We start from the raw sequence: 25,970 nt of genomic DNA, 5'->3' as shown, positions 1-25,970 counted from the left end.
TAGGGCTGGGGGGAAAAGCTTTTTTAAAAGCTACAGCGTATAAGGCCACCCAAATTTTCAGCCTCTTGGGGGAAAAGGCATGTCTTATATTCCAAAAAACATAGTAGTAAACCAAAAATGTATAAGTATTTAACCAAGCATAGCTTGGTATCCTGTATCTGTTACATTATCTGAAGAACCCTGAGACCTGTACTTGATATAGTTTTTGTGATTTCTGCCCAATTTTTCAAGGAATGCAGACTGCCTTAAATTTATGATATCTTTTTAGAATTACTATAACATGGGGTGCATTGCATAGTAAATGACATGATTCATGCATTTATGGATTATGGTCTAGTTGGAGATAAGTTTTTTTTTTTGTTGTTAAATCAACATGCCAATTTTAATTACTTATTTTATTGGAAATTTGGAGGTGGAGCCCTTATCTACTGCTACTGTGGCCCAGTGACCTTGAAGTTTATGATGAAAGTTTCCCTGACAGGCTGTTTCCTATAAGTGAAGCGTGGTGTTTTAAAGTGTAATAGAGCAATTGGAATGGGCTGGGACACCCAAATTGGTGGGAGGTTCCCTTGTAGAGTATCAGGGTGATTATTCACCAACATCCAGAGAAGTTAAGAACTGAAGGAAGATGGAATAGAAGCAAGCAGAGGGGAAGCAATGAGGAGACACAAGAAAGGAGGAAAGATGGAATAGAAACAGCAAGGCTTCAAGAAAACCAGGGCAGTGGGAGAACAGGAAGAATTAGAATGGAAGTCATTGTGAAGTGGAGCTAAAAAAGAGACTGAAGGTAAAGAGAAACAATACACTTTGGAGCTTTCGAGTTTGCCGTGAGAGGAGGTGGGCTTCCATGAATGCAGAACACTGGATGTCTTTCCTTGATCTTTGGTTTACTAAAGGAAGAAGGTCTGCAGAGTGAGAAGGGCCCATTGGATTTCTTTGTTCGAGACTAATTGGTCTGAGAAGCTTTAGGAGCAGATTGGCCTGAGAAGAACCAAAAGCACCAGGAGTTGGTCCTTATCTTATTCTTCAACTTTTGCCCTTTTCCTTCCGGTTGCAAAGATGGATCAGTTGTTGGCTGTGAAAATTGGCTGCCTGGCAGGGGTACTGCTTATCACTCTCGTTTGCGGCCTCATCCCGGCCCAGATCAAGTGGTTCCACATCAACATGGCCAGAGGTGAGATATATGGAGGTGTCAAATTGATTTCAAATTAGGTCGGAACTAACATAGTAGAAAATGGCATCTTTTAAAAATTGTCTCATATTTGTTTTGAATCCATTCATTTAGACCGGGGATGTCAAACTTAAGGTCCGTGGGCTGGATCTGGCCCATGGGTGCTTTGATCTGGCCCACAGGGCTGCTCTGGAAACAGCAAAGGACCGGCCCTTGGTGCTTCTGCCAAAATTGAGTAAGGGACGGCGTGTGCTCCATTTTCACTGGCAGAGGGTAGCCAGAACGCTAAATTGCGCTTGCCATGGCGGCTCGTAACTGCTTGTAGGGCCAGCGCAATTTTGCTTATGCACCTGTGGAGGTAGCAAAATTGCGCACAGAGCCGCAGATGTGCCCATGTTTCGGCATGAACGGAAGCAAAAAACTCCCCACCAAAACACAGGCGCACCTGTGGCTCCATGCACAATTCTGCTACCTTCACAGGTGCAGAAGCAAAATCGCACTGGCCCTGCAAACACGAGCCGTGGCGGCAAGCACAATTTAGCATTCCAGCTAGTAGCCCACCGCTGGTTGTAGGAGACTGTCCTAACCGAAAACAGAGCTCACAAGCCGCCGCCACACATACGCACACACCCAAGCTCCTTTTTCACTGGTAGATGGTTGCAAGAGGCCATCCTAGTCGAAAATGGACCTTGGGAGCCTATTTTTACTGGCAGAGCGTTTATGCTACCACAGATGACCCTGACACGAGTGCTGTCAAGCTGGCCACACCCATCCCGGTCACACCCACCCCATCTCCCAAGGTCAAGCACAACCCTGATGCAGCCTTCAATGAAATCGAGTTCGACACACCTGATTTAGACAGACCCTAATTTGTGGTAGGGCTGAGTTCGTGGTGACTCAGTATCCTTATTTTGCCTCTGAGATTTTAATGACAACATTGGCATGTAGGGCGCTTTATAAATCATAGGATTATAGGTTGTTACCTTTCAGGCAGAGGAGCAAAACCTAAGTTCAATGACTTAAGCTTTTCCGAAGCCTTTAATTTAACCCTCATTATCTTTATGTGAAGATAAGTTATTGAATGCTTCAAACAAGGCATATTAAATATAATTAATTTTAATAAGTTAATTCAGTGTTTCTTAACCTACACCATTTTAACTCCCAGAATTCCTCAGCCATGATATATTGACTTGGAAATTCTGGGAGTGGGAAGTCCACAAGTCCATTATATCATAAGTGCTATATTGGAGATATATAGGGTAGATATAAACCCAGATTGTGTTCAAACATGTCTATGGGTCTCGATACAAGAAGCACAAGAAGAATCAACAGTTAACCTATTGAACAAGAGGATGGAGAATATGAAATGAAATTAAAAGTTCAGATGACTACCTATTTGTTTGTGTGCTTGTTTGTTTATATTGGTATGGCTATCCACTCACTCAGTAACTGGGTGGATTACAAAAATAAAAGAGCCAATACATAAGCCATAATCACCCACCTGTCTTGGTAACAATGATCAACAAACAAGCCACTTGAGGTGTTCCATCCCTTTCTGAGTTCTCCAGACTCATTTGCAAAACCAGGTCTTCTGAGCCTTGCAAAAAAGCATGTCAAAGTGCGAAATTTCCACAGGAATGATCTTCCAAAAAAGAGGGAGCCACCACAGAAAAGGCCCTTCTCCTTAGGATATCCCATGTCATTGTCCCCCCCCCCATTCAGTTTTCAAGGTATGTCATATGTGCAGTTAAGAGAAATATTTGAAACCTATAATAAGGTACAGTGGTACCTTATTAGCACTTAAGAGCTTAATTCGTTCCGTGACCAGGTTCTTAAGTAGAAAAGTTTGTAAGCAGAAGCAATTGTTTCCATAGGAATCAATGTAAAAGCAAATAAAGCATGCAAAACCATTAGGAAAGAAATAAAAGATCGGAATTTGGGTGGGAGGAGGAGGAGGAAGAGGAGGAGGTCAGTCGCTACTGAAGGAAGAAGGTGAGGTGAGGGGAATCAAAATAATTCAGAACTTTAAGGCTTTTAAAAAAGAGGGACTCTTAGGCAGTGAGAAGGAGCACGGACCTCCCATACACCCGGCATGAGGCTGCCTTCCATACAATGCACCAGAGACAGTGGAACCTCCCACTCGTTTGATTGAAAGGCTACTTCTACTGTTACCTGCTTCCTCTTTCTTCCCATGCTAAAGGGCTCCCCTCTCGCTTGCTCGCTTTGTAGCCGGGGCCTTCACTGTGGTGACTCCTCGGTTTGGCTGAAGCCGAGTTGATCCGGCTGGGGCAAAGCACCCCCTTTTGCCTTTCCATGCCCAGATGCTCCGGGAGGCAACCTCACGCCGGGTGTATGGGAGGCAACGCGAGGGAGTCACCACAACGAAGTGGTTTATTCCCTCTCCGTCCAGAGAAAGGAAAATGCTCCGTTCGCTCTGGACTGCCAAAGCCTCTTAAGCACTACCGAAAGGCTCCTCTGGCAGCCCAGAAAAGCCTGAGATGGCCGGGATTAAAGGGAATGGTAGGAAATTGGCCGGACTTTCGTGCTGCTCTCAAATTTCCTGGGAAATTTTTCCAGGCTTGGGTTCTTAAGTAGAAAATGGTTCTTGAGAAGAGGCAAAAAAATCTTGAACACCCCGGTTCTTATTTAGAAAAGTTCTTAAGTAGAGGCGTTTTTAGGTAGAGGTACCACTGTATTTGGAAATCAAAAAGCACAAGACAGAATTTGAAACTCTACAAACTACAAATTTTACACATTTACCAATTATAAACATGTAATTTTTAAAACGTAAAAAAAAAATTGAAACTTCAAATGGGAGGCAAGTGAAGGAAGGGCTTATGAATCATGCCATTACCATGATTCCAGAAAAATTATCCAGAATGCATAAAAGTACTTCAAATCCATGTTAAACATGTTGAATAAGTGAAGGGTCATTGTGTCCTATCTGTTGGACTTGCAAAAAAAACAAACCTCAAAGAACTTTGAGTTTAAATGCATTCAGGTGATACAAAGAATTTTAAAGGCTGAAATTAATTTGAAACTGGACCTTTTCTTGTTGGGACTAATAGGTAGACAGAAAAGAGTTCTGGAAGATTATTTTTATATGAGAACTGCTGTGAAGTTACTATATGGAAAAAATGAGACTTGAAAGTGGGGGGATAAACTTGTAATGTATAGATTTGCTGACTAAAAAGACAAAGGGGAGGAGTGGGAGAGAGAGAGAGAGATGTAAATATAACTGCTTTTAAAGAAATCAGAAGCTAAATATAAATATAATCTCTCCCTCCAATTCCCCTGCTCCCTCTTTCCTTATTATATGTAGGTACTACCCAAAATAAACGTGAGATAATTTTTCCCCACATTTTTATTTGCATTTTTCCCTTACTACTTTCCTTAATTTTCTGTTTCAAAAATTGTAAGGTTTATACCTTAATAACATTTAATAAAAATGATACATAAAAATTGTCAGCAGTTTTAATCCTATTGAAATGTACATTAAACCATTTTTCTTCTCTTTCTCCTGGTCCTTCCCATTTCTTTGTCTTATTCTTTCCTACTCTTTGGAATGAGCAACATAGCTTTACTACTACATTGTTTTTTTAAAAAAAACAACAGCAGCCAAATATGTTTCTATATCAGAAACAAGTTCTTCATCAGCTAAAGGTTTGACACAGTAACAAACAGCAAAACAAGGGGATTGAAGTGGAACAAGGCATAGATAGATTAATATGTAACTGGAAGTTTCAGGTTTGCACAACCCCAAGCGTAAAAACTTGGATGCAGAACAATTGAATGTAAATGCAATCAGAATCAACCCTCAAACATTATACAAGGTGTAACCTTGCTTAACCTTATAGAAGTCCAAATTTGCTGATCAAAAGCCAGGGCAATCCTTAACTTACGACATAATTGAGCCCAACGTTTCTGTTGCTAAGAAAGTTTTGCTTCATTTTACAATCTTACTTGCCACAATTGTTAAATGAATCACCATAGTTGATAAGTTAGTAGCACAGTTTTTAAGTGAATCTGGATTCCCCGTTGACTTTACTTGTCAGAAGTTTGCAAAAGGTGGTCATATGACTCCGGGATACCGTAATTGTCATAAATGCCTATCAGTGGTCAAGTGTCCTGATCACATGATTATGCGGATGCTGCAACTGTTGTGAATGTGCAAAATGGTCATATAAAAGGAATGGTTGTAAGTCAAAGACTACCTGTAAAATATGAGTAGACTATCAATTAGATTAGAAATAAATAGCTTGGAACATTTCTTTTTCATTGGGTTTTGAAGTTGGGGTAATAAGCCTATTTATTTCTTCATGCTAACTTTGTCCACATATTTATAGCCAGCAACTTTCCAAGCTAGGAAGCCACTAAACTTTTATTTCTTTTCAGTATTTAAAAAAAGTAAGCAAGAATGAGGAAACATTCTGTTTTTGTTACCTTTGTCCTCTTGATAAAAATCTGGTTATACGTGCATGCATGTGACCTGAAATGAAGGAATCTTTATGGGAAGTTCACAGCAAAACTTTTAGTTCTAGAAGAACAAATAATGGGAGGGAAAATAATTCACCTTCCAGAATTAAAGTTAGGAGGAAAGGTTCTCAGCCTTGAATGGTCTTGCACAAATTACTGGAAAAAATAAAAATGGTTGAGTATCCTTGCTCTCATATCACGTAAAACAATGAGATGAAATGTGTTAACACCTTGGTGAAATCTTCCTACGACTTTATTCAAGGTTGATGAAACAGGATAGGCAGAATGCCTCAAGTCTCCCTACAATTATCCCTTAGTGTGGACGGTGCTGCTTATCTTGTCACCAGGCAGCCTCACCTTGTACAGGTAAGTCTGCAGAATTGGATGTCATCCATAAACAACTGCTCCAAAAGCAGGCAACCATTGGAGTGTGGTCTCAGATACATTGAAAGAAGCAAATCTATACAGAAGTAACTGCTAGAGGAAATTTTGTTTTATCTTGATGCATATAATAATAAGATTGTTTAGGGGAAAGGCTTATTCGATAAAGGTAGTTCTCAACTGGTTATTTGATGGCAGTTAGAAAACAAGACACTTAAAAAAAAAATTATGACCCATAATTGTTGTTTGGTTCAGCCTCCCAAAATACCACTAATCAACTGTTCTAGATGGCAGGGATTGGCTAAATTTTCTGTAAGCCACCTATCATCGCCAATCGCCACCATTCACCATCACTGCTGCCATTTTGATGGTTGCAATTGGTGGCAGTGCCAGTGAACCAGCGGTGATGATTGACAGCAACCTGCCACGGTGGTCTCTGCTGCTTAGAACAGCTGATCGGCTTATCCAACCACCAATCAGCTGATCGGCAGTGAATGCTGCAGTGGTGAATGGTGGCTGTGGTGACGGGTAGTACCAAACCCATCCCCTCCCACAATATTTGCTCTATAAGACGCATAAATATATCCACCCACTTTGGCGAGCGGGGAAGTGTGCCTTATAGTTAGAAAAAGATGGTACATTTGTTTAGAAAAATGTATAGAAGAAATAAAAATAATTTAAAAATAAAAAAATAATAACCCTACCCCCTTTCTCAGAAACCATACACACTCAAATCAGCCACTTAATCGGTTCCATCCCACTCTGGATTCCCCAGGCCTGCTGGTAAAACTACGGCTTCAGGCAGGGTGTCAGAGTTGGGGGGCAGTCTTAATTTCTGTAGGGATGATGAGGGAGGGACACAAAAATGCTATAATAAAAGAAGCAAAGATGCATAGCACCAAGTAAACTTAGGGTGTTACACGCTTTCTAGTTTAGGCAAGGAATTAGATCTTCAAGATTCTTTGATACATTAGAAGGGTGGGGCAAGTTGGATCTCCAAGGAAACCACATTCCAGAGGGAAGATCATTTGACAAAGGAGATGTGCTTCTAAGGTCCCGAGATTTGGCATTGTTTAATGGAAGGGATCTTGCGCACCTCAATCTTGCAGAGGGAAGCAACTGGCCAGATATTACTGTGATTCTCTATTGTTTTCATAGACTAACATCTGATTACAAATTACTATCTTACATGTTTGATCAGGAAAAAAAAACCACTTCAAAGGAAACATGTTGATCCGCTGCCATTTATTTATTTATTTTATTTATTTATTTATTCAATTTTTATGCCGCCCTTCTCCTTAGACTCAGGGCGGCTTACAACATGTTAGCAATAGCACTTTTTTAACAGAGCTAGGCTATTGCCCCCACAATCCGTGTCCTCATTTTACTCACCTCGGAAAGATGGAAGGCTAAGTCAACCTTGAGCCGGTTATGAGATTTGAACCGATGACCTTCAGATCTACTTGTCAGCTTCAGTGGCCTGCAGTACAGCACTCTACCTACTGCGCCACCCCGGCTCATTGTGATTAGATATAATTTCATGCTTAATATATTTATAGCCCTTTGATTGCAGTGGGAATGTCTGGTTTATTTCGAGCAGTGCCTTTTCAGCTTAATCCTGGATATGTTCTCCTTTAGTCAATAGTTTAATTACATTCAAGGCTTTCCTTCACTTCCATTCCCATCCCATCCTTCAAGACTAATTATTCTACAGGGTTTAATAGATTGCAGGCCTAATACAAAAATGTGCTTTCTTGAAATTAACAGGAAATCTTGTAAGAAAGATCAGTAAGGCCCAGACAATTCACAATTGAAGACCCATAAACACACACAAACACTCCCCAATAAAAAAAAATAATGCAGTGGCTTCCACAGTATCTTACTACTTTATCAGAATGATGACACGGTGTCACGCCATAAGCTTCACTTCTTTGGGATATGCATGTGACGTCCTGACAGCTTGTGCCTTCCTTCTGCTCTTTCCCACTTCCAACAGATGCTGAGCTTACTATGTGTATTATGTCTCATATGCATATTTTGCATAATAAAGCCTATATAGCAAAGTTTGAAACTATCAACCTACAGCTAAAATAAATCTTTATTTGTCTTTGTTCTTTTGCTCCCTAAGGGATATTTCCCAACATCTATAAAACCAGAATGTTATTAAAAGATTTTTCTGAACTTTTTTTCATGAGTTATAGCAATAGCACTTAAACTTATATACCGCTTCACCGTACTTTACAGCCTTTTCTAAGCAGTTTACAGAATCAGCATAGTGCCACCAACAATCTGGGTTCTCATTTTACCAACCTTGGAAGAATGGAAGGCTTAGTCAACCTTGAACCAATCAGGATCGAACTGCTGGCAGTCGGCAGAGGTAGCTTGCTGTACTGCATTCTAACTTCTGTACCACCATAGTTATAATAATAATCATCATCATCATCATCATCCCCATCTGTCAATTGCAAAAGGCCGCTTTACTGGGATCGGCAAACATAATTCGCCGCTACAGTGATCCCTCGATTTTCGCGATCTCGTTCTTCGCGAAACGCTATATCGCGATTTTTCCACCTGATGATGACACTCTCTTCCTTCCTTTCTCATCTTTCTTTCTCTCTCTCTTTCTCTATCTTGCATCTTCCTCTCTCACACTCTCTTCCTCCCTCTCTCATCTCTTTCTTTCCTTCTTTCTCTATCTCTCCCCCTCTTGCTCGGCGGCAGCAGCGAGGAGCCGAATCGGGCTTTCCCCTTTGCGTGGGCGGCGGGGAAACCCCGATCTTCGTCTGCTCACTGCTGCTGCAGGCAGGCAGGCAGCGGAGAAGCGGCGGGCGGACAAGCGAGGCGGCGGACAAGCGGCGGGCGGACAGGCGGCGGACAAGCGGCGGGCGGACAAGCAGTGGGTGGGCGGGCAGGCAGGTGGCGGACAAGCAGCGGGCGGACAAGCGGCGGACAAGCGGCGGGTGGACAAGCGGCTGGCGGACAAGCGGCTGGCGGACAAGCGGCGGACAAGCGGCGGGCGGACAAGCGGTGGGCGGACAAGCGGCGGGCGCGGCAGCAGCGAGGAGCCGAAGATCGGGGTTTCCCCTTTGCATGGGCGGCGGGGAAACCCCGATCTTCGGCTCCTCGCTGCTGCGGCGCTGCCGAGCAGATCAGCTGCTGGGTGGGGGAAGGAACCTTCCCTGGGTCTTCCCAGGTGCAGAAGTAAAAACACCATCTGCACATGCGCGGCCATGGAAAAAGGCGCGCATGCGCAGATGGTGTTTTTACTTCTGCACCACTATATTGCGAAAAATTGAGTATCGCGAGGGGTCTTGGAACGTAACCCTCGTGATACTCGAGGGATCACTGTACATCACGCAGTCCTAGGTGCTTGGGAAGCACCCGACTGGTGATGAAATACGAAATCCAGCATAGTGATCTCATTTTCTGTGTTGTAAATAATAATAATAATAATAATAATAATAATAATAATAATAATAATAATAATAATATAATTTATTAGATTTGTATGCCGGCCCTCTCCAAAGACTCGGGGCGGCTCACAACAATAATAAAAACAATATTACAGTGGGACAAATCTAATATTAAAAGAGAAAAAACATATAAAACTCCATCATTTAAAACCAAACAACACATACATACCAAACATAAAATATAAAAGCCTGGGGGAGGTGTCTCAGTTCCCCCATGCCTGGCAATACAGGTGAGTCTTGAGTAATTTACAAAAGACAAGGAGGGTGGGGGCAGTTCTAATCTCCGGGGGGAGTTGATTCCAAAGGGCCGGGGCCGCTACAGAAAAGGCTCTTCCCCTGGGGCCCGCCAAACAACATTGTTTAGTCGACAGGACCCGGAGAAGGCCAACTCTGCGGGACCTTATCGGTCGCTGGGATTCATGCGGTAGCAGGCGGTTCCAGAGGTACTCTGGTCCAATGCCATGTAGGGCTTTAAAGGTCATAACCAACACTTTGAATTGTGACCGGAAACTGATCGGCAGCCAGTGCAGGCGATGGAGTGTTGTAGAAACGTGGGCGAATCTGGGAAGCCCCACAATGGCTCTCGCGGCCGCATTCTGCGCGATCTCAAGTTTCCGAACACTTTTCAAAGGTAGCCCCATGTAGAGAGCATTGCATTAATCGAACCTCGAGGTGATGAGGGCATGAGCGACTGTGAGCAATGACTCCCTGCCCAAATAGGGCCGCAACTGGTGCACCAGGCGAACTTGGGCAAGTTGTTATAAGTTGTCCAGCAACCATTAATGCAAAGCAAGTACTTAGTTAGCAAGTTTTCATTTGCTGGTCTGAATGCCAATAATGGAGATTATCCAGGTTCCAGTTATTTATGTCCTCTTTCAATAAAAATTTTACACAATCCTTTGAATTTTCATGTAGTACAATCACAAATGTAAATATTTTCCACTTCTGATAACATTCTCACCAATACAGATGGTCCTAGCCTTCGATCATTCACCAAGTGACTGCTGAAGGTTGTAACAGCACTGGGGAGAAAAAAATATTGGTCCTCGCACTTATAGCCAATGCAGAATTCCCATGGGCATATGATTGTGATTTAAGCACTTAGCAGCCAGCATGTACTTACAATGTTGCAGCATCTCAAAGTCATCTGATCACCTTTTGAGAGCTTCCCAACTGGCTTCCAAGAAGCAAAGTCAGAGGAGGAAACCAGATTATCTTAACAAGGGTGTGATTCACTTAATCGCCCTGGCAAAAGAAGCTTGTAGAAATGGGAATAGTGATGTGATAACTCACTTAACAATCCCATTGCTTATTGTTTTTCTAAATTATGGATTGCCTATGCATTGGGTTGAGTACAAAGCATTGGTTCGCCCCACTGTCCTTGGTGCTGGAAATTAGGGCAGGGGAGATGTTTGATGCTTGCAAGTAGATCACTATCAAAATGAAGACTTGCCTGGGCAACTGATCATTAAAAAACCTTTCTGTCTTCCATTTATTTTCAGGGAAACATCGGCGCATCCTCAGTTTCATTGGCTGTTTCTCTGCTGGTGTCTTCCTCGGTGCCTGTATTATGCACATGGTGGCTGATGCACTGAGAGACATTGAAACAGAAATAAGAAAACGACAGCACATGGTGAGTGCTGTTACGAGTCCCTTGATTTTCATTTTTGCCATCCTGGAAACAAGATGATGATTTCAGATGCCAAAGTTCTACAATTCATCATTTCTTATTAGAAAAAAAAGTATGTAGGACAGGGAAAAAATTCTGATGCTCTTGAGAGCTTCTAATTTACCAGTTACCAATGTTGTTGCTGTTTCATTGATCCCTTCTGCGAATCAATGGCTATTGGCCTTACTATTGGCTCATAATAAGAATCTTATGATGTAGATTGATCTGAAGGTGACTGGCCCAAAGAACTGAGCCTTTTCACTAGCCAATAATAATAATAATAATAATAATAATAATAATAATAATAATAATAATAATAATATATTAGATTTGTATGCCGGCCCTCTCCAAAGACTCAGGGCAGCTCACAACAATAATAGAAATAATATTATAGTGAAACAAATCTAATATTAAAAAAGAAGCATATAAAACCCTATCATATTTAAAAACCAAACAACACATACATACCAAACATAAAATATAAAAAGCCTGGGGGAAAAGGTGTCTCAACTCCCCCATGCCTGGCGGTATAGATGGGTTTTGAGTAGTTTATGAAAGACAAGGAGGGTGGGGGCAGTTCTAATCTCCGGGGTGAGTTGATTCCAGAGGGCCAGGGCCGCCACAGAGAAGGCTCTTCCCCTGGGGCCCACCAAACAACATTGTTTAGTCAACGGGACCCGGAGAAGGCCAACTCTGTGGGACCTTATCGGTCGCTGGGATTCGTGCGGTAGCAGCCAGTTCCGAAGGTACTCTGGTCCAATGCCATGTAGGGCTTTAAAGGTCATAACCAACACTTTGAATTGTGACCGGAAACTGATCGACAGCCAATGCAGGCCACAGAGTGTTGTAGAAACGTGGGTGAATCCGGGAAGCCCCACGATGGCTCTCACGGCCGCGTTCTGCACGATCTGAAGTTTCTGAACACTTTTCAATTTATAAGTTCCCATATAGTTTAAATGGGATCTGGTGACTCAGGGCTAAGATGCTGAGCTTGTCAATCAGAATGTCAGAAATTCTGCAGTTTAAATCCGTAGTGCTGCGTAACAGGGTGAACTCCTGTTACTTGTCCCAGTTTCTGCCAATCTAGCAGTTCAAAAGTACGTAAAAATGCAAATGGAAAAATAGGGACCATCTTTGGTGAAGGTAACAGTCCTACCCGTGGTATTTAGTCGTTCTAGCCACATGACCATGGAGATATCTTCAGACAGCGCTGGCTCTTTGGCTTATAAACAGAGAGGAGCACTGCCCCCTAGTGCCAGAAATGACTAGCTCACACATGTGGAGGAACCTTTACCTTTTTATAAACCATATTTTTCAGAGTATAGATGCACCAGATTTTAAGACGCACCTTAGTTTTGGAGGAGGAAAGCGCAGAAAAAAGGCCTCTGCCTCCCAGCAATTTGCTAAACAGCACAAATGATACACACTGTTTGCTGTGTATTTCTGTGCATGTGTGACTGACCTTAAAAATGGCAAATAATTGGAGAAATGTACATTATGGCAGCATATTAATGCCAGAAAGTTTTCTTATATATAATCACACTAACTGCTCTCAATTATTTAAATAGACCCACTCCAAATATGCCTAAGTCAAGATTTAACTCAACTACTTTATCTTAATACTAAACAGGACACTGTTACATTTCAGACTATACTTGTACAGAGCTGTTAAAATTGATGTGGGGTTTCTGGAAGTAAATATTACTCTCTGTAATTTAAAAGAAGATAAAATAGCACTGCACCTTTTCAGATCAAGCATTAATTTTAAACATTTTCACTTACCTTTGCTACCAATTTGGGAACAGGAGTGTACACATTTGCAGAGTGTTTTTGATGAAGTCTAGATGAGTGAGTGGAGTCTCCAGCTGCCACTGCTACCAGTTTGCCCGAACTGGTGCAAACTGATAGCAAACCACCACTGATAAGTATCTTCTCACCTGCATCTGACAAAGTGTTTCTGTCTAAAAGGAAGATGCTTTTTGCAACTGATTCTTAAAAGTCAGTATGAACAGCGAAGTTGCAAAAAGTTAAATCATTTCGAAAGCCAAATGGATACATGGAGATGTATCACCTTCACATTGATATCTCCCTTTCATTTCTGTAGTAGCTTTGATTGAATGCAGGTCTTGTGTTTAAAACTGATGTTGTGTTGTTTCTAGGAGAGTGCCAGACATAAAGAAAATAGCACCTATATGGACATTGATAATGGTTCAGAGGTAAGTATCCCATTGTTTGAGAACTTTGATTTTCCTTCACCTTGGCATTTATTAATCAGATGAGTTTACTACTGATTGGGACTACTTTACTACTTTAATTTTTCAGGGTATAATTTTTTTTCTCCACCTTAAGATAAAACATATGTAAATAACAAAACACAATACCATTATCAAACTGGATACATTTGCCAAATTTCCATATCATTAATGTGCTTTAAAGAGTTTCTTTACTTTCTACCTTCTCCCTCCCCTCCCATAGCTCCATCTCTCCAGCATTATAAGTAGTACTAAACTTTAGAAAGTCATGACGTTATTATAGAAACCTTTAATCTTGTTGGGTTTCAATTTCCATTGTCCCTGGCCATTGGGCATGCTTCCAGGGATGTTTGAAGTTGGAATCTGAACTCACGTTTGATTGTATTCTGACCCTTTGCTGACATCAAGGTCTTCAAACTTTGATCATGGCGAGGAATCTGTGAAGTTCCAGTGTTCTTGAATTCCACAGATGCCTCATCAAAATCAAGACTTGAAGACCATAACGTCAGTAGAGGGAGGTAATATGTTGTTTGAGTCAAATGAGATTCCTGGTGACTACAGGTGTATAGAAAGCTGTGTAACTCTCTTGACAAAAATGCAGAATGACTTCCCACTGTTTTCTTTTGGGCTTATGAAGTTATTGGTGGTGGTAGAGAGTGTTTCATTGGATTTTTTTAAATTTCCAAATTTAGTCTTGAATTCCTAGAATTATTTTTTTCCCTACAACTAACCAGGCCTGTTCTGGCTTAGTTATTGGAGATCAGTTAAGTTCTGCTAAATGCTGCTACATAGTTGGGTAATCTTGTCCTCTTTAAGATGTATGGACTTCAACTCCCAGAATTCCCTAACCAGAAAAGCTGATTGGATTCTGGGAGCTGAAATCCACACATATTAAAGTTTCCAAGTCTGAGAAACACCAGTCTAGAGAGAAATAAATTCATTGATTGTTACCTCTGTGAATCATATTTTATATCATTCTACTTAAAGTCAAACCACTAACTCCAATAGTTGACCTGAATGTTGAAATTTGTAACAAAATAGGTGTGGATCGCCCAAGATTAAATGTTGTATTGGTTTCCCATTTTGCAATATTTTCTATTACTTAATCTCACAAGCTCTAGCTTCCACTTGGTTTTAGAGCTTCCAAAGATAGCAATAGGTACCTTTGATTTTTATATTAGATTAAACGCCTTTAAATGAGTTGTTACAGCTTGTCTTAAAGCTATGTCAGGGTTCTAAATAGCACCAAAAACTAAATCAGAGTCATGGCAAAGTACTCCTCAATTTATTAGCAGAGCCATGTTGGCACATCTGGGAGAAACCTGAATTTGAAGTCCCAGAGGTTTCTCCACCCAGTTGAAAGTTTAAGTTGTCCCCATATCTCCAAGTCCATCTGACAACTTGGCAAAACCTCCCATCTCCTTCCGTGTTGGTGCAGGAGTGCAAAAACAAAGGATGATCTTGGCAATCTAGAAGGAATTTGTTATGGCTATATGTAGACATTTCTCATGCAATTACCCCTCCCAAATTCCCACAGCAAAGAATACATTTTAATAGATGACAGACAGACAGATGATAAATAGGAAGGAGAGGGGGGGGAGATTCTAAATTGTGAAGGATGACAGATATCTGTTTCTAAATCTCAATTATCTTCCGTTAGTTGAGGAGTCAGGGGAACAGGATGAAAACTGAGGTCTAGAACTTTTCCTTGTTCTGAATAGGAATATACATTTTGAAGATAAAGAAGAATGACTTCCCATTGTTTCCTTTTGGGTTTATGGAGTTATTGGTGGTGGTAGAGAGTGTTTCATTGGATTTTTTAAAATTTCCATTTCTTTATCTTCCATTTAAAGCTTGATAGCAGTCTTTGGGTTTCTGTAATTCAAACATAATGTCATAGAAGCATCCAAAATTCTATGCAAAATAGAAAAGATCTATGTTCTTTAGAGTCACTAAATGATTTTAAATTTAAATTTCCATGTGTGTTTCTTCCAAATAGCTCAGTTGTGGCTCCTTTGTCCCAGTTCTGAGTAAACCCAGTTTACCCCAAGCAAAATAGCTTCGGCCTGACAATGGGCCTCCCCTTAGGAAAAGACCATGTCCTACATACAAGAACGAAATTACATAGGGGATTAACACAGCATCCTTAACCCCTCGCAGGGGAACTCTTTGGTTTGCCTGGGTATTTATTGTGGAATTGTTTAACTAGTTTATCAGCTTTTACATTCATTTCACCCAAGCAGCTTTGAACAAAGAGTACCCCTTCCAATGGATTAGATATTGTAATTGACCCCTAAACATTCTGGAGTCTAAAATTTTCTTCTCCTCCATGAGTGTCTCTCCTTGTATTACTACAGGGGGAGGTAGTGGTTGGGTTTATGGTCTTATATTTATTTATCAATCAATCAATCAATCAATTGTGATTTGACCCAATCACTGGTTTTAACAAGTTGCAATGAAATACCAGGTGATTTCCCCCAATATTCTAGGCAATGCAAGCTGCACAGTGACTGGATTGATAATTTTAATTATTGGAAATAGCTTATTGGCCCTAGCTTTTTGCTGGGCATTGTCAATTGGATTTATTTAGTGGACAAGAAAACTTTATCTCCCACTTGAAATGGACATATGCAGGCTTCATTCACCAGATCCTCATTAGTGATAGTTTATCAGCATCATGCAGTAATTATAAAAAGAACGTGGCTGCTTTCAAGACACTGCTTTCAAGAAGTACACTCCAAAATACATGTTCAAGAGTCAAATCCAAAGCAGTGGAAGTAGAAGTTGCCTTTAAAACGACAGTCATGGCTACAGGGATGATTTGGAAAAAGAAACCTAAGAAGGATAGAACTCTGAGTCAACCTTGAGCCAGTCAGGATTGAACTCCAGGTCCTGGGCAGAGTTAACCTGCAATACTGCATTCTAACCAGAGGTGGTATTCAGCTACTGATAGGAGTGACCTGCAGGTGGCCCTACCCACCTGCCCAGGCACTATGCCTTCCTATTAAGGCACATTTTGAAGCTGCATGCACTCTTGCAAGCTGTGCACATGAATGGAGGTGGAGCATGCGAGCAAAGCAAGCTCTCATATGAGAGCCAATAGAGAAAGTAAGTAAATATCATCTCTAATTCTAAACACTGAACATTTGATCAAAAAACATGTCTATTGCTGCTCACCTATTGACTGATGCACTCATGACAAAAACCACCAGATAAGCACTGCAAGCTTTAGGGAGGATTTGCTTTCCACCACCTCCTTCCCCTTAACAATTCCAAGCTTTCCAAGCCAGTTCAAAGCTAGTCAGTCTTTTCACTCCTCCCAGATTCACTTCCGCTCCAGATTCCACTGCGTCATTGGACTTCAATCTCCAGAAGTCACCACTTAGTAAGAACTTTGTCAGTAGGGGCTGGGTTGGGCTTGAGTAGTAAAAAATAAACAAACATGTACGTTGTGTTCACATGGTATTTGGGGTGGGTGGGATAAGTGATTTAGGAACCAACAAATGTGTAATCTTTCACAAATGGAGAGATTTTTTTAAACTCAATAATACCCTGTCCATAGATCATGAGAAGGTAACTTGTGGCCTTCCACTATAGTTCCCAACATTCTTCATCATTGGCTATAGGTCCTACTTTTCTTGCTAACTTGATCACTTGTTTATTTATTTATTATTTGAGTTGGAAGGGGCCTTGCAGGCCATCTAGTCCAATCCTCTGCTGCTGCAGGAGACCCTACATCACACTAGTCCAATAGCAGTCCAGTCTTTTCTTGAAGGTCACTAGTGTTAGAGCATTTACCACCTCTGCGGGCAAGCCGTTCCACTGGTTGATCGCTCTCACAGTTAGAAAGTTCCTTCTTATTTCCAGGTTGAATCTCTCCTTGGACAGCTTCCGTTGCCCTTTGTCTGGCTCTCTGATGCTTTGGAAAATAATGTGATCCCCTCCTCCCTGTGGCAGCCTCTCAATTATTTGTAGATTGCTATCATGTCCCCCCTGGACCTCCCCTTTGCTAGACTATCCATGCTCAGTTCCTGCAACCTTTCCTAGCATATTTTAGTTTTTAGTCCCTTTATCATTCTGGTTGCTCTCTTCTGCACTTTTTCTAGAGTATCATGTCATTCATGTCAGCAGCACCTAAGGCACTTCCAGGTTGAAAGAATTAGCTGGTGACATAATAATAATAATAATTATTATTATTATTACTATTATTATTTATTAGACTTGTATGCCGCCCCTCTTCCCTGGGGGATGCCTGATTGGGGGCTGAACCGTCTTAAAATTGACTCAGCCTTCCATCCTTCTGAGTTGGGTAAACAAGCTCCCAAATTGTTGGGGTCAACATGCTAAATTTGTAAAATCACTTAGAGAGGGCTGTAAAAGCAATAAGAAATGGTATATAAGTCTAAATGCTATTGCTACTTGCAATTACTCCCTTTGGAACTGCTAGATAGGCAGGAGCTGTAGCGAATAACGGAGATTCACCCTGCCACACAGCACGAATCCCAGCGACTGATTAGGTCCCACAGAGTGGGCCTTCTCCGAGTCCCGTCAACTAAACAATGTCGGTTGGCGGGCCCCAGGGGAAGAGCCTTCTCCGTGGCGGCCCCGACCCTCTGGAACCAACTCCCCCCGGAGATTAGAACTGCCCCTACCCTCCTTGCCTTTCGTAAGCTCCTTAAGACCCACCTTTGTCGTCAGGCATGGGGGAACTGAGACATCTCCCCCGGGCATATACAATTTATGAATGGTATGTTTGTATGTATGTGTGTTTAGAAAATGGGGTCTTTTAAATATGTTTAAATAGTAATTTAGATTTGTTGTAAATTGTTTTCACTTTATTGTGAGCCGCCCCGAGTCTGCGGAGAGGGGTGGCATACAAATCTAATAAATAAATAAATAAATAAATAAATAAATAAATAAATAAATAAATAAATAAATAAATAAATAAATAAATAAATAAATAAATAAATAAATAAATAAATAAATAAATAAATAAATAAATAAATAAATAAATAAATAAATAAATAAATAAATAAATAAATAAATAAATAACCAAATAACCAAATAACCAAATAACCAAATAACCAAATAACCAAATAACCAAACTAAATAACTAAATAACTAAATAACTAAATAACTAAATAACTAAATAACTAACTAACCCTGGTCCTCAACAGGGGCTTGGTAATTATTAACCCAGCATTCTAACCACAGAAGCAACCACGCTCCTTCCTCTTCTCTTGCTTCTTCTGACAGATGACAAGAGGGAAAGAGGGAAACCAAGAAGGGAAAGGAATTCCATTTCAGTGGACAGAAATCAGCCAATTTTTTTTAAAAAAGAAAGCTACTATGGAAGGAAAAATGGGCCAAAATTGGGCAGAAACTGATCTTTCTTTATTTCCAGATGGGTTCTATTTTTTTCCCTGAGAGCAAAATGACTTTATGTCTTTTATAAATGCCATTATTCTATGGCTGTATTTAAAAAAAAATCACAGTTGTCCTTGCTCTAATTCAGGCTTTTTCTTCAGAACTTGGTTTCTGGTTTCAGAGCAATAGGTTACACCTCCAAGAGCATATTGATCCATGTCAGTCCAAGTTCAATGAGATCAGATTTGAGATCTAGGAAACTGGGCCACTCCTCAAACCTCACCAAGCTCATAGGACTATTGAGATAACAAATGAGTGTTAGGTTTTTTTTCCCATTCTTGTTGTCCCAAAAGGTGTTTTTTCAAGAGGCAACTGGACTTCCAGAAAGTCCAGTTGCTTCTTGAAAAAGCACTTTTTGGGACAACCATGACCTGGATGATTGAGAATCTCCATAGGCTTTCAATTCTTGTTCCACAGGGAGTAAAAAAGCAAAATTAAAATTTGCTGCACACACACGCAAAATATGATGTTGAGAAATCAGCCTCACACAAGTTTCCATTCTTAGAAATGTTGATATATTTTTTTAAGTGCCTTTCTCTACCTAGGTAAGAAATCTTTCCTCTGTTCTTAGTAGAAATGTTAATAATATAAGAGCCTAAGAAATTATTAAAAATTACTGGAAAAAAATTGAAAAATATTTTTTTTCAAAAGGAAAAATGAAACTACTGTCCATAAAGGAAGAGTTTCTTTTGAGTAATCCTTCACTGCCCCCTGCTGGTCCAAACCCTGGTATTGCCATACATCAATTCTCCAAAGCACTTAAAAATACAGTGATGCCTCGTCTTACAAATGCCTCGTCATACAAACTTTTCGAGATACAAACCCGGGGTTTAAGATTTTTTTGCCTCTTCTTACAAGCTATTTTCACCTTACAAACCCACTACCGCCGCTGGGATGCCCCGCCTCCAGACCTCCATTGCCAGAGAAGCACCCGTTTTTGCACTGCTGGAATTCCCCTGAGGCTCCCCTCCATGGGAAACCCCACCTCTGGACTTCCATGTTTTGTGATGCTGCAGGGGAATCCCTGCAGGGGATCCCAGCAGTGCAAAAACGGGCATTTCGCTGGCAACGGAAGTCTGGAGGTGGGGTTTTCCAGCGAGGGGAGCCTCAGTGAAATCACAGCATCGCAAAAACACAGAGGTCCGGAGATGGGGTTTTGAGGACTTCAGTGTTTTTGCAATGCTGCGATTTCACTGATGCTACCTTCACTGGGAAACCCCACCTCTGGACTTCCATTTCCAGCGAAGCGCTCGTTTTTGCGATGGTGGGATTCCCCTGCTGCATCGCAAAAACACAGAAGTCCGGAGGTGGGGTTTCCCATGGAGGGGAGCCTCAGGGTAATCCCAGCAGTGCAAAAGCGGGCGTTTGGCTGGCAAAAGGGGTGAATTTTGGACTTGCACGCATTAATCACTTTTCCATTGATTCCTATGGGAAACATTGTTTCATCTTACAAACCTTTCACCTTAAGAACCTCGTCCCGGAACCAATTAAGTTTGTAAGACAAGGTATCACTGTATATTATTTATTTGTCAAACAAAAATTTACAAATTTGAATGAACATAATGAAAAAAACTGTGACAGGGATGCTAGGTACATTAGTGCCCTTACGCACTAGGGACCTTAGGAATCTCTTAAATAAATAAGTTTAGTTGAAATTAAAAGTTAGTAGCTGAGACAAAGAGACAAAGGGAGACAGTGGCTCAGTGGCTAAGACACTGAGTTTGTCCATTGAGTTTGTCCATTGACAATTCAGTGGTTCAAATCCATAGTGCTGCATAATAGGGTGGCTCCCATTACTTGTCCCAGCTGCTGACAACCTAGCAGTAAGAATTATAGGGACTAACTTTAATGGGAAGGTAATAGCGTTCCGTGTGCCTTTGGCATTTACTTATGTCGGACACATGAGTATGGCGACATCTTTGGACAGCGCTGGCTCTTCGTCTTTGAAACAAAGATGAGCACTGCCCCTTGGAGTTGGGAATGACTAGCACATATATGCAAGGGAAACCTTTGCCGTTAGCTAAGACAACTGCTACATGTAAAAAAAATTTAGTTTTGCCTTCATTTCTTAGCAAAAGTGAGAACAATTAATCAATAGAATAGCTTGTTTCCTGCAATTGTGGATGCTCCATCAATGGAAGCTTTCAAAAAATAGACTGGACAACCATTGCACCTGGATAGTATAAGACTCAAGCCTTGAACAGACTGATGGATTAGAGGAATCGAGGGAGGGGGAACCCTGAAAAAATGTAACATTTGCCTAATAATCTTGAAATATTTGAAAACCTTTGTACACTTTAACAACTGTTTTGTCATGCAGGCTAATGTATGATTTTTTAAAAGTAGCAATGGAGGTAATTGTCCTGTTTTTTCCAGTGTAGGGATAAAACTATAGTTGGTCATGAATAAATAAGAAAATAAATAAATAAGTATCCTAGTCTTGAATGGAACATAGTTATGGGGCCAACAAAATCCAGATTCTAAACTCCATTCAACAATGGACATTCATGGGTTTCTTTAGATGGATCCAACCAGCCTAAAATCCAAATTGGTTGTAGTAGTGACTGACATTTTGTCCACTTGATCTTCTAAGCCAGTGTGCCAGTGTGCATCACTGTTGGTCAGAGATAATCATGGATGCCTCTATTCAGCATTGATGGAATCTGCTGTTATCTTCACAACTGAGTGTAGTGTGCAATACAGGTCCTAATTCAGCAGCTAGCCTTGGAACAGAGGAACATAGGACCTTCAATATTCAATCAAACTGCTTCAACTCCCCGCTAGATTTCTTTCTTTTTTTTACAATATCCTTATTTTTTATTAAAGCGCTAAAGAACTCAGAAATACCTATGTTTTTAAGAGGGGGACATGGTAGCCTTCCAGTACTTGAAGGGCTCTCGAATAGAAGAAGAGATTGACTCCTAACAGGGAGAACAATTAACCAGTAGAACGGCTTTCCTCCAGAAGTTTATTTGTTTATTTTATTTATTAATTGGATGTGGGTGCTCCATCACTGAAGATATTTAGCAAGAGACTGGACAGGGTTTCCTGCTTGAGCAGAAGGTTGAACTTGAAGACCTCCAAGGTTTCTTCCAATTTATTTGTTAGGTTCTGTTAAGTTAGAGTTATTCTATAGGCCACCAGGGGCCAGCACAATGGACAGGGGTGGGGACCATGTCAAAGAGAGCTACAGCCTAAAAGTAAGGAGACATTTTCTGATAGTGAGAGCAATTAATTAATAGAATAGCTTGCTTCCTGAAATTCTGGGTTCTCCATCACTGAAGGCTTTCAAACAATAGACTGGACAACCATTGCACTTGTATAGTATAAGACTCCAGCCTTGAACAGACTGATTGATTAGAAGACCTCTAAGATCCTTTCCAATTCTATGATTATTTTGGCTAGATATGAGTTTGTTTGTATGTTTAATAATTCAGGGTCACTCTTAGCCAGGCAAGCTTCTTGAATGGATTTTTCTTCCTCAGCTTAACCCCACAGAACGTTGTAAGAAAATTAATGAAGGAAAGGGGAGATTTAATCTGAACTAGTGATGGTAAACCTTTTTTGGTTCATGTGCCAAAAGAGTGTGTGTGTATATATGCACTAGCATGCTCACATGTGCCCATACCCATTCCCTCCTCCCATGCATGCACACAGCCCTGTGCTGCCCCTGTGGATGTGCACAATTCCCTCGATCCCCACACATGGGCACAGGTCTCATTGAATCCTGGGATGGTGAAAAAATGGCCAAACGGGAGAAATGGAATTTTGGTTTGCCCATTGGGCTGGGGGTTTTTTTGGACTCCAGAACTTCAGGGATGCTTCCTGAAGCCCCAGAGTGCAAAAAACAGCATAACAGGCAAACTGGAAGTTCGGAAAATGGAATTCTGGTTTCCTCATTGAGGTGGTTTTTTGCACTTTGGAGGCTTCAGGGAAGCTTCCTGAAGTCCTGGAGTACAAAAGACAGCATAACAGGCAAACCAGAAGTCCCTTTCTGAATTTCCAGTTTGCCTGTTGGGTTTTTTGCACTCTGTGACTTCGGGGAAGCTTTGCTTAAGCCTCCAGAGGGCAAAACAGCTTTCCCCTAGGCCAAAAATCAGCTGGCTAGTACACACATGTATTCTGGGACTGACATAGTGCAATGCTTCGTCACACTTGTACCATAGGTTTGCCATCATGGCATTATACAATGATGAGTAATTTTAATGCATAATGATTGTGTTTCATATTCATTCTCTTTCTCTCCCCACTCTCTCCCCTTTCTCCCTTGACAGATGTACCCATATGGAGAGCTCATAATTTCATTGGGCTTCTTCCTGGTGTTTTTTATCGAAAGCGTGGTGCTCCACTGTTGCCCCCAAGCTGTTCACTCACATGGCAGCCACGAAAATCATGAGGATCACAAAGAACTCCCACCTTCTCACAGTTCCTTCCGGGCATTTATACTTTTCCTGTCTCTGTCCTTCCATTCGGTCTTTGAAGGACTTGCTATTGGTGTGCAAAAGGAGACTACAGACACCATCCAACTTTGCCTGGCCGTGCTCATCCACAAAGCCATCATGAGCTTCAGCTTGTCTTTGAAACTGGTACAAAGTAGCACAAAGCTCCAGTGGAGGATACTCTACCTGGTGGTCTTTACTCTGATGTCTCCAATTGGTATCAGTGTAGGCATTGGTGTGTCTCTTTCCAATGGGGATGGGAGCGGTCTGGCTCAAGCTGTCCTTGAAGGGGTGTCCGCAGGAACTTTCCTCTACATCACGTTCCTGGAAATTCTTCCTTACGAGCTGGGTTCGCATGAAAGCCCTCTCACTAAGTTCCTTTTTATCAGCCTAGGCTTCTCCATCATGGCTGTCATTGCCATTTGGGCATGAAACTCATGCTAAGGAACCTGAGAAAGCTGCCTTCCACCAGCCATTGTCGATACATGGACTTCTTCCTGTTTGTCTTTTCTGACACTTTGTATTGTGTCTATTCATGTTGCGTTCATGCTGTTATATTTGCCTTGAGTGCCACGGAAAAAATGTAACAGGAAGAGAAGCCTCTAACAGTCCTCTAAGGAACTTCAAACTAAGCAATCTAGGTAAACATAGTTGACTGTGACAGATGAAGACATCAAATGGATTCAATTTCACTACTTGAGCTACTGTAAGGCTGTAATTCAGTCTTCTCAAACATTTGTCTTCCATAAAACTGAAGACCGTAGATTAAAACAAAAAGTTAATGACAAAAGCACAATAGAAGAAGCAGAGCCTTATGCAGTGAAGGTCAATGATGAAAATAGTGTTGTGTTGTCTCAATACAAGCCTACCTTTATCTACATGTGTCATGCTGCTGGATGGATGCACAAAAGAAGTGTAACTATTACTATCATGATTTTGCAAAACATTGATTCCTCAAAACATCTCTGGAAAGATCTTATCTTTGTTAAGTCCATGACTTGACTGGGAAGAATCTTTAAGGGGTGGGGATGGGATGTAAATGAGTTGAATAGACCATTCTTTTTTTAGGAAGTCAAATAAAGAAGATAGTCCATTATACCTGAACTGAGAAAAGGAGAGAGAATGGAAATGTTAATTCAATATACTTTGAAAAATAACGCAAAAATATATTCTGGTAACAAAACAAGCATTCATTTTGTAATTAAATATAAGGACATAATCATGTTGATGTTCCTTTTTCAAGCAAAACTTCTTACTATATACTTTAGTTATACAGTGGTACCTCATCTTACGAACGCCTCTTCTAACAAACTTTTCAAGATACGAACCCGGTGTTTAAGATTTTTTTGCCTCTTCTTCCAAACTATTTTCACCTTACGAACCCAAGCAGCTGCTGCTGAGATGAAGGGGTTTCCTTTTTTTCCCTTTTTTGAAGAAAGAAAAGGGAGGGGCTGCTTGGAGTAGGAAACATTTTGCAGAGAACAACCTGCTTGCAAAGGAACTGAAAGGGTGTCTTTTTAAGAAAGAAAAGGGAGGAGGGAGGGGCAGCTTGGGGGAGGAAAATTTTTGCAGAGAACAAGGTGCTTGCAAAGGAACTGAAAGGGTGTCTTTTTAAGAAAGAAAAGGGAGGGGCACCCCCCTTGCCTTTCTTCCTTTCCACTCACCCTTTAGCCTAGCCTTGCTTCTTCCACCCGCCCCCTTTAGCTGCTCCTCCCTGCCCTCTGTTGGCCTCCCTTCTAAAGTTTGGGATTTTCCTGAAGGATTTGCACGCATTATTTGCTTTTACATTGATTCCTATGGGAAACATTGTTTCATCTTACGAACTTTTCACCTTACGAACCTCCTCCTGGAACCAATTAAGTTTGTATGATGAGGTACCACTGTATATCTATCTATGATACTATCCTACCAAGAAAAGAACCAATGCAATTGACAACTTTAAACACCAGAGTATAAATTCTATTGTTAGTTGGCATTGTTATTATTATCATTAATATATGTTATTAATAAGGATTAGAGCCTCAGTGGTGCAGGGGTTAGAGTGCAATACTGCAAGCTACTTCTGTTGATCACCGGGTTCCTGCAGTTTGGCAGGTCAAATTTCAGTAGGCTCAAGGTTGACTCAAACATCCAGCCTTCCAAGGTCGGTAAAATGAGGACCCAGATTGTTGGGGGCAATATGCTTATTCTCTGTCAAACTGCTTAAAAAGGGATGTAAAGCATTGTGAAGCAGCACATAAGTCTTAATGCTATGCTATGCTATTAAAGAACATTCAGTCTTCCTAAAACTTGGAAGAAATAATAGCTCTTCTGTACAATAAATCCTAGTTTTCATATGGATCTGCACTTCTCTACACACTCTTTTTTAGCAGGCCATGTACTATCAAACCATGTAGACATGTAGACCTTGTTATTCACGTCTATATCTACAACCACTATAGTTCAGTGAGTGACAATTGTTTGATATAAAATCACTGAGAAGTTACAATCTGTTAGCAATGCTCCTTCACATTCAGCACAGAAAACTATCAATCTGACAATCACTGAATCTAATCCTTTACCATTTACAAGTTTATATAGCCACCCAACTCACATACCATGGGTAGTGCAACTTTAAAATCTACAGTTAACCCCACCCCCTGGCAATGACAAAATATTCAAACAAACCACATGATCAGCCTC

General features: G+C 41.0%; 1 protein-coding gene across 2 annotated transcripts; it reads left to right on the top strand.

Moving 5' to 3' along the window:
• Nucleotides 1–411: 411 nt before the first annotated feature.
• On the top strand, nucleotides 412–24,507 carry SLC39A2 (solute carrier family 39 member 2). 2 transcript variants are annotated; one of them, XM_070729332.1, is made up of 4 exons: nucleotides 412–1,174; nucleotides 11,004–11,134; nucleotides 13,330–13,386; nucleotides 23,124–24,507. In XM_070729332.1, the coding sequence occupies exons 1-4, from the start codon at nucleotides 1,060–1,062 to the stop codon at nucleotides 23,718–23,720; spliced, it is 900 nt and encodes a 299-aa protein (XP_070585433.1). In that variant the 5' UTR covers nucleotides 412–1,059; the 3' UTR covers nucleotides 23,721–24,507. The 2 variants fall into 2 exon arrangements, with proteins under 2 accessions (XP_070585433.1, XP_070585434.1); XM_070729333.1 differs by lacking the exon at nucleotides 412–1,174 and adding an exon at nucleotides 3,384–3,691.
• Nucleotides 24,508–25,970: the final 1,463 nt, after the last annotated feature.

This window comes from Erythrolamprus reginae, chromosome Z, assembly GCF_031021105.1.
Source record: "Erythrolamprus reginae isolate rEryReg1 chromosome Z, rEryReg1.hap1, whole genome shotgun sequence".
Taxonomy (NCBI): Eukaryota; Metazoa; Chordata; class Lepidosauria; order Squamata; family Dipsadidae; genus Erythrolamprus; species Erythrolamprus reginae.
Note: the sequence above shows the minus strand (reverse complement) of the source record. Positions and strands in the feature narration are given on the sequence as shown.

Coding starts and splice junctions, on each gene's coding strand:
- SLC39A2 (XM_070729332.1), top strand. CDS start 1,060: ATGGATCAGTTGTTGGCTGTGAAAATTGGCTGCCTGGCAGGGGTACTG. Junction 1,175..11,003: donor CCACATCAACATGGCCAGAG/GTGAGATATATG, acceptor ATTTATTTTCAG/GGAAACATCGGCGCATCCTC. Junction 13,387..23,123: donor ACATTGATAATGGTTCAGAG/GTAAGTATCCCA, acceptor CTCCCTTGACAG/ATGTACCCATATGGAGAGCT.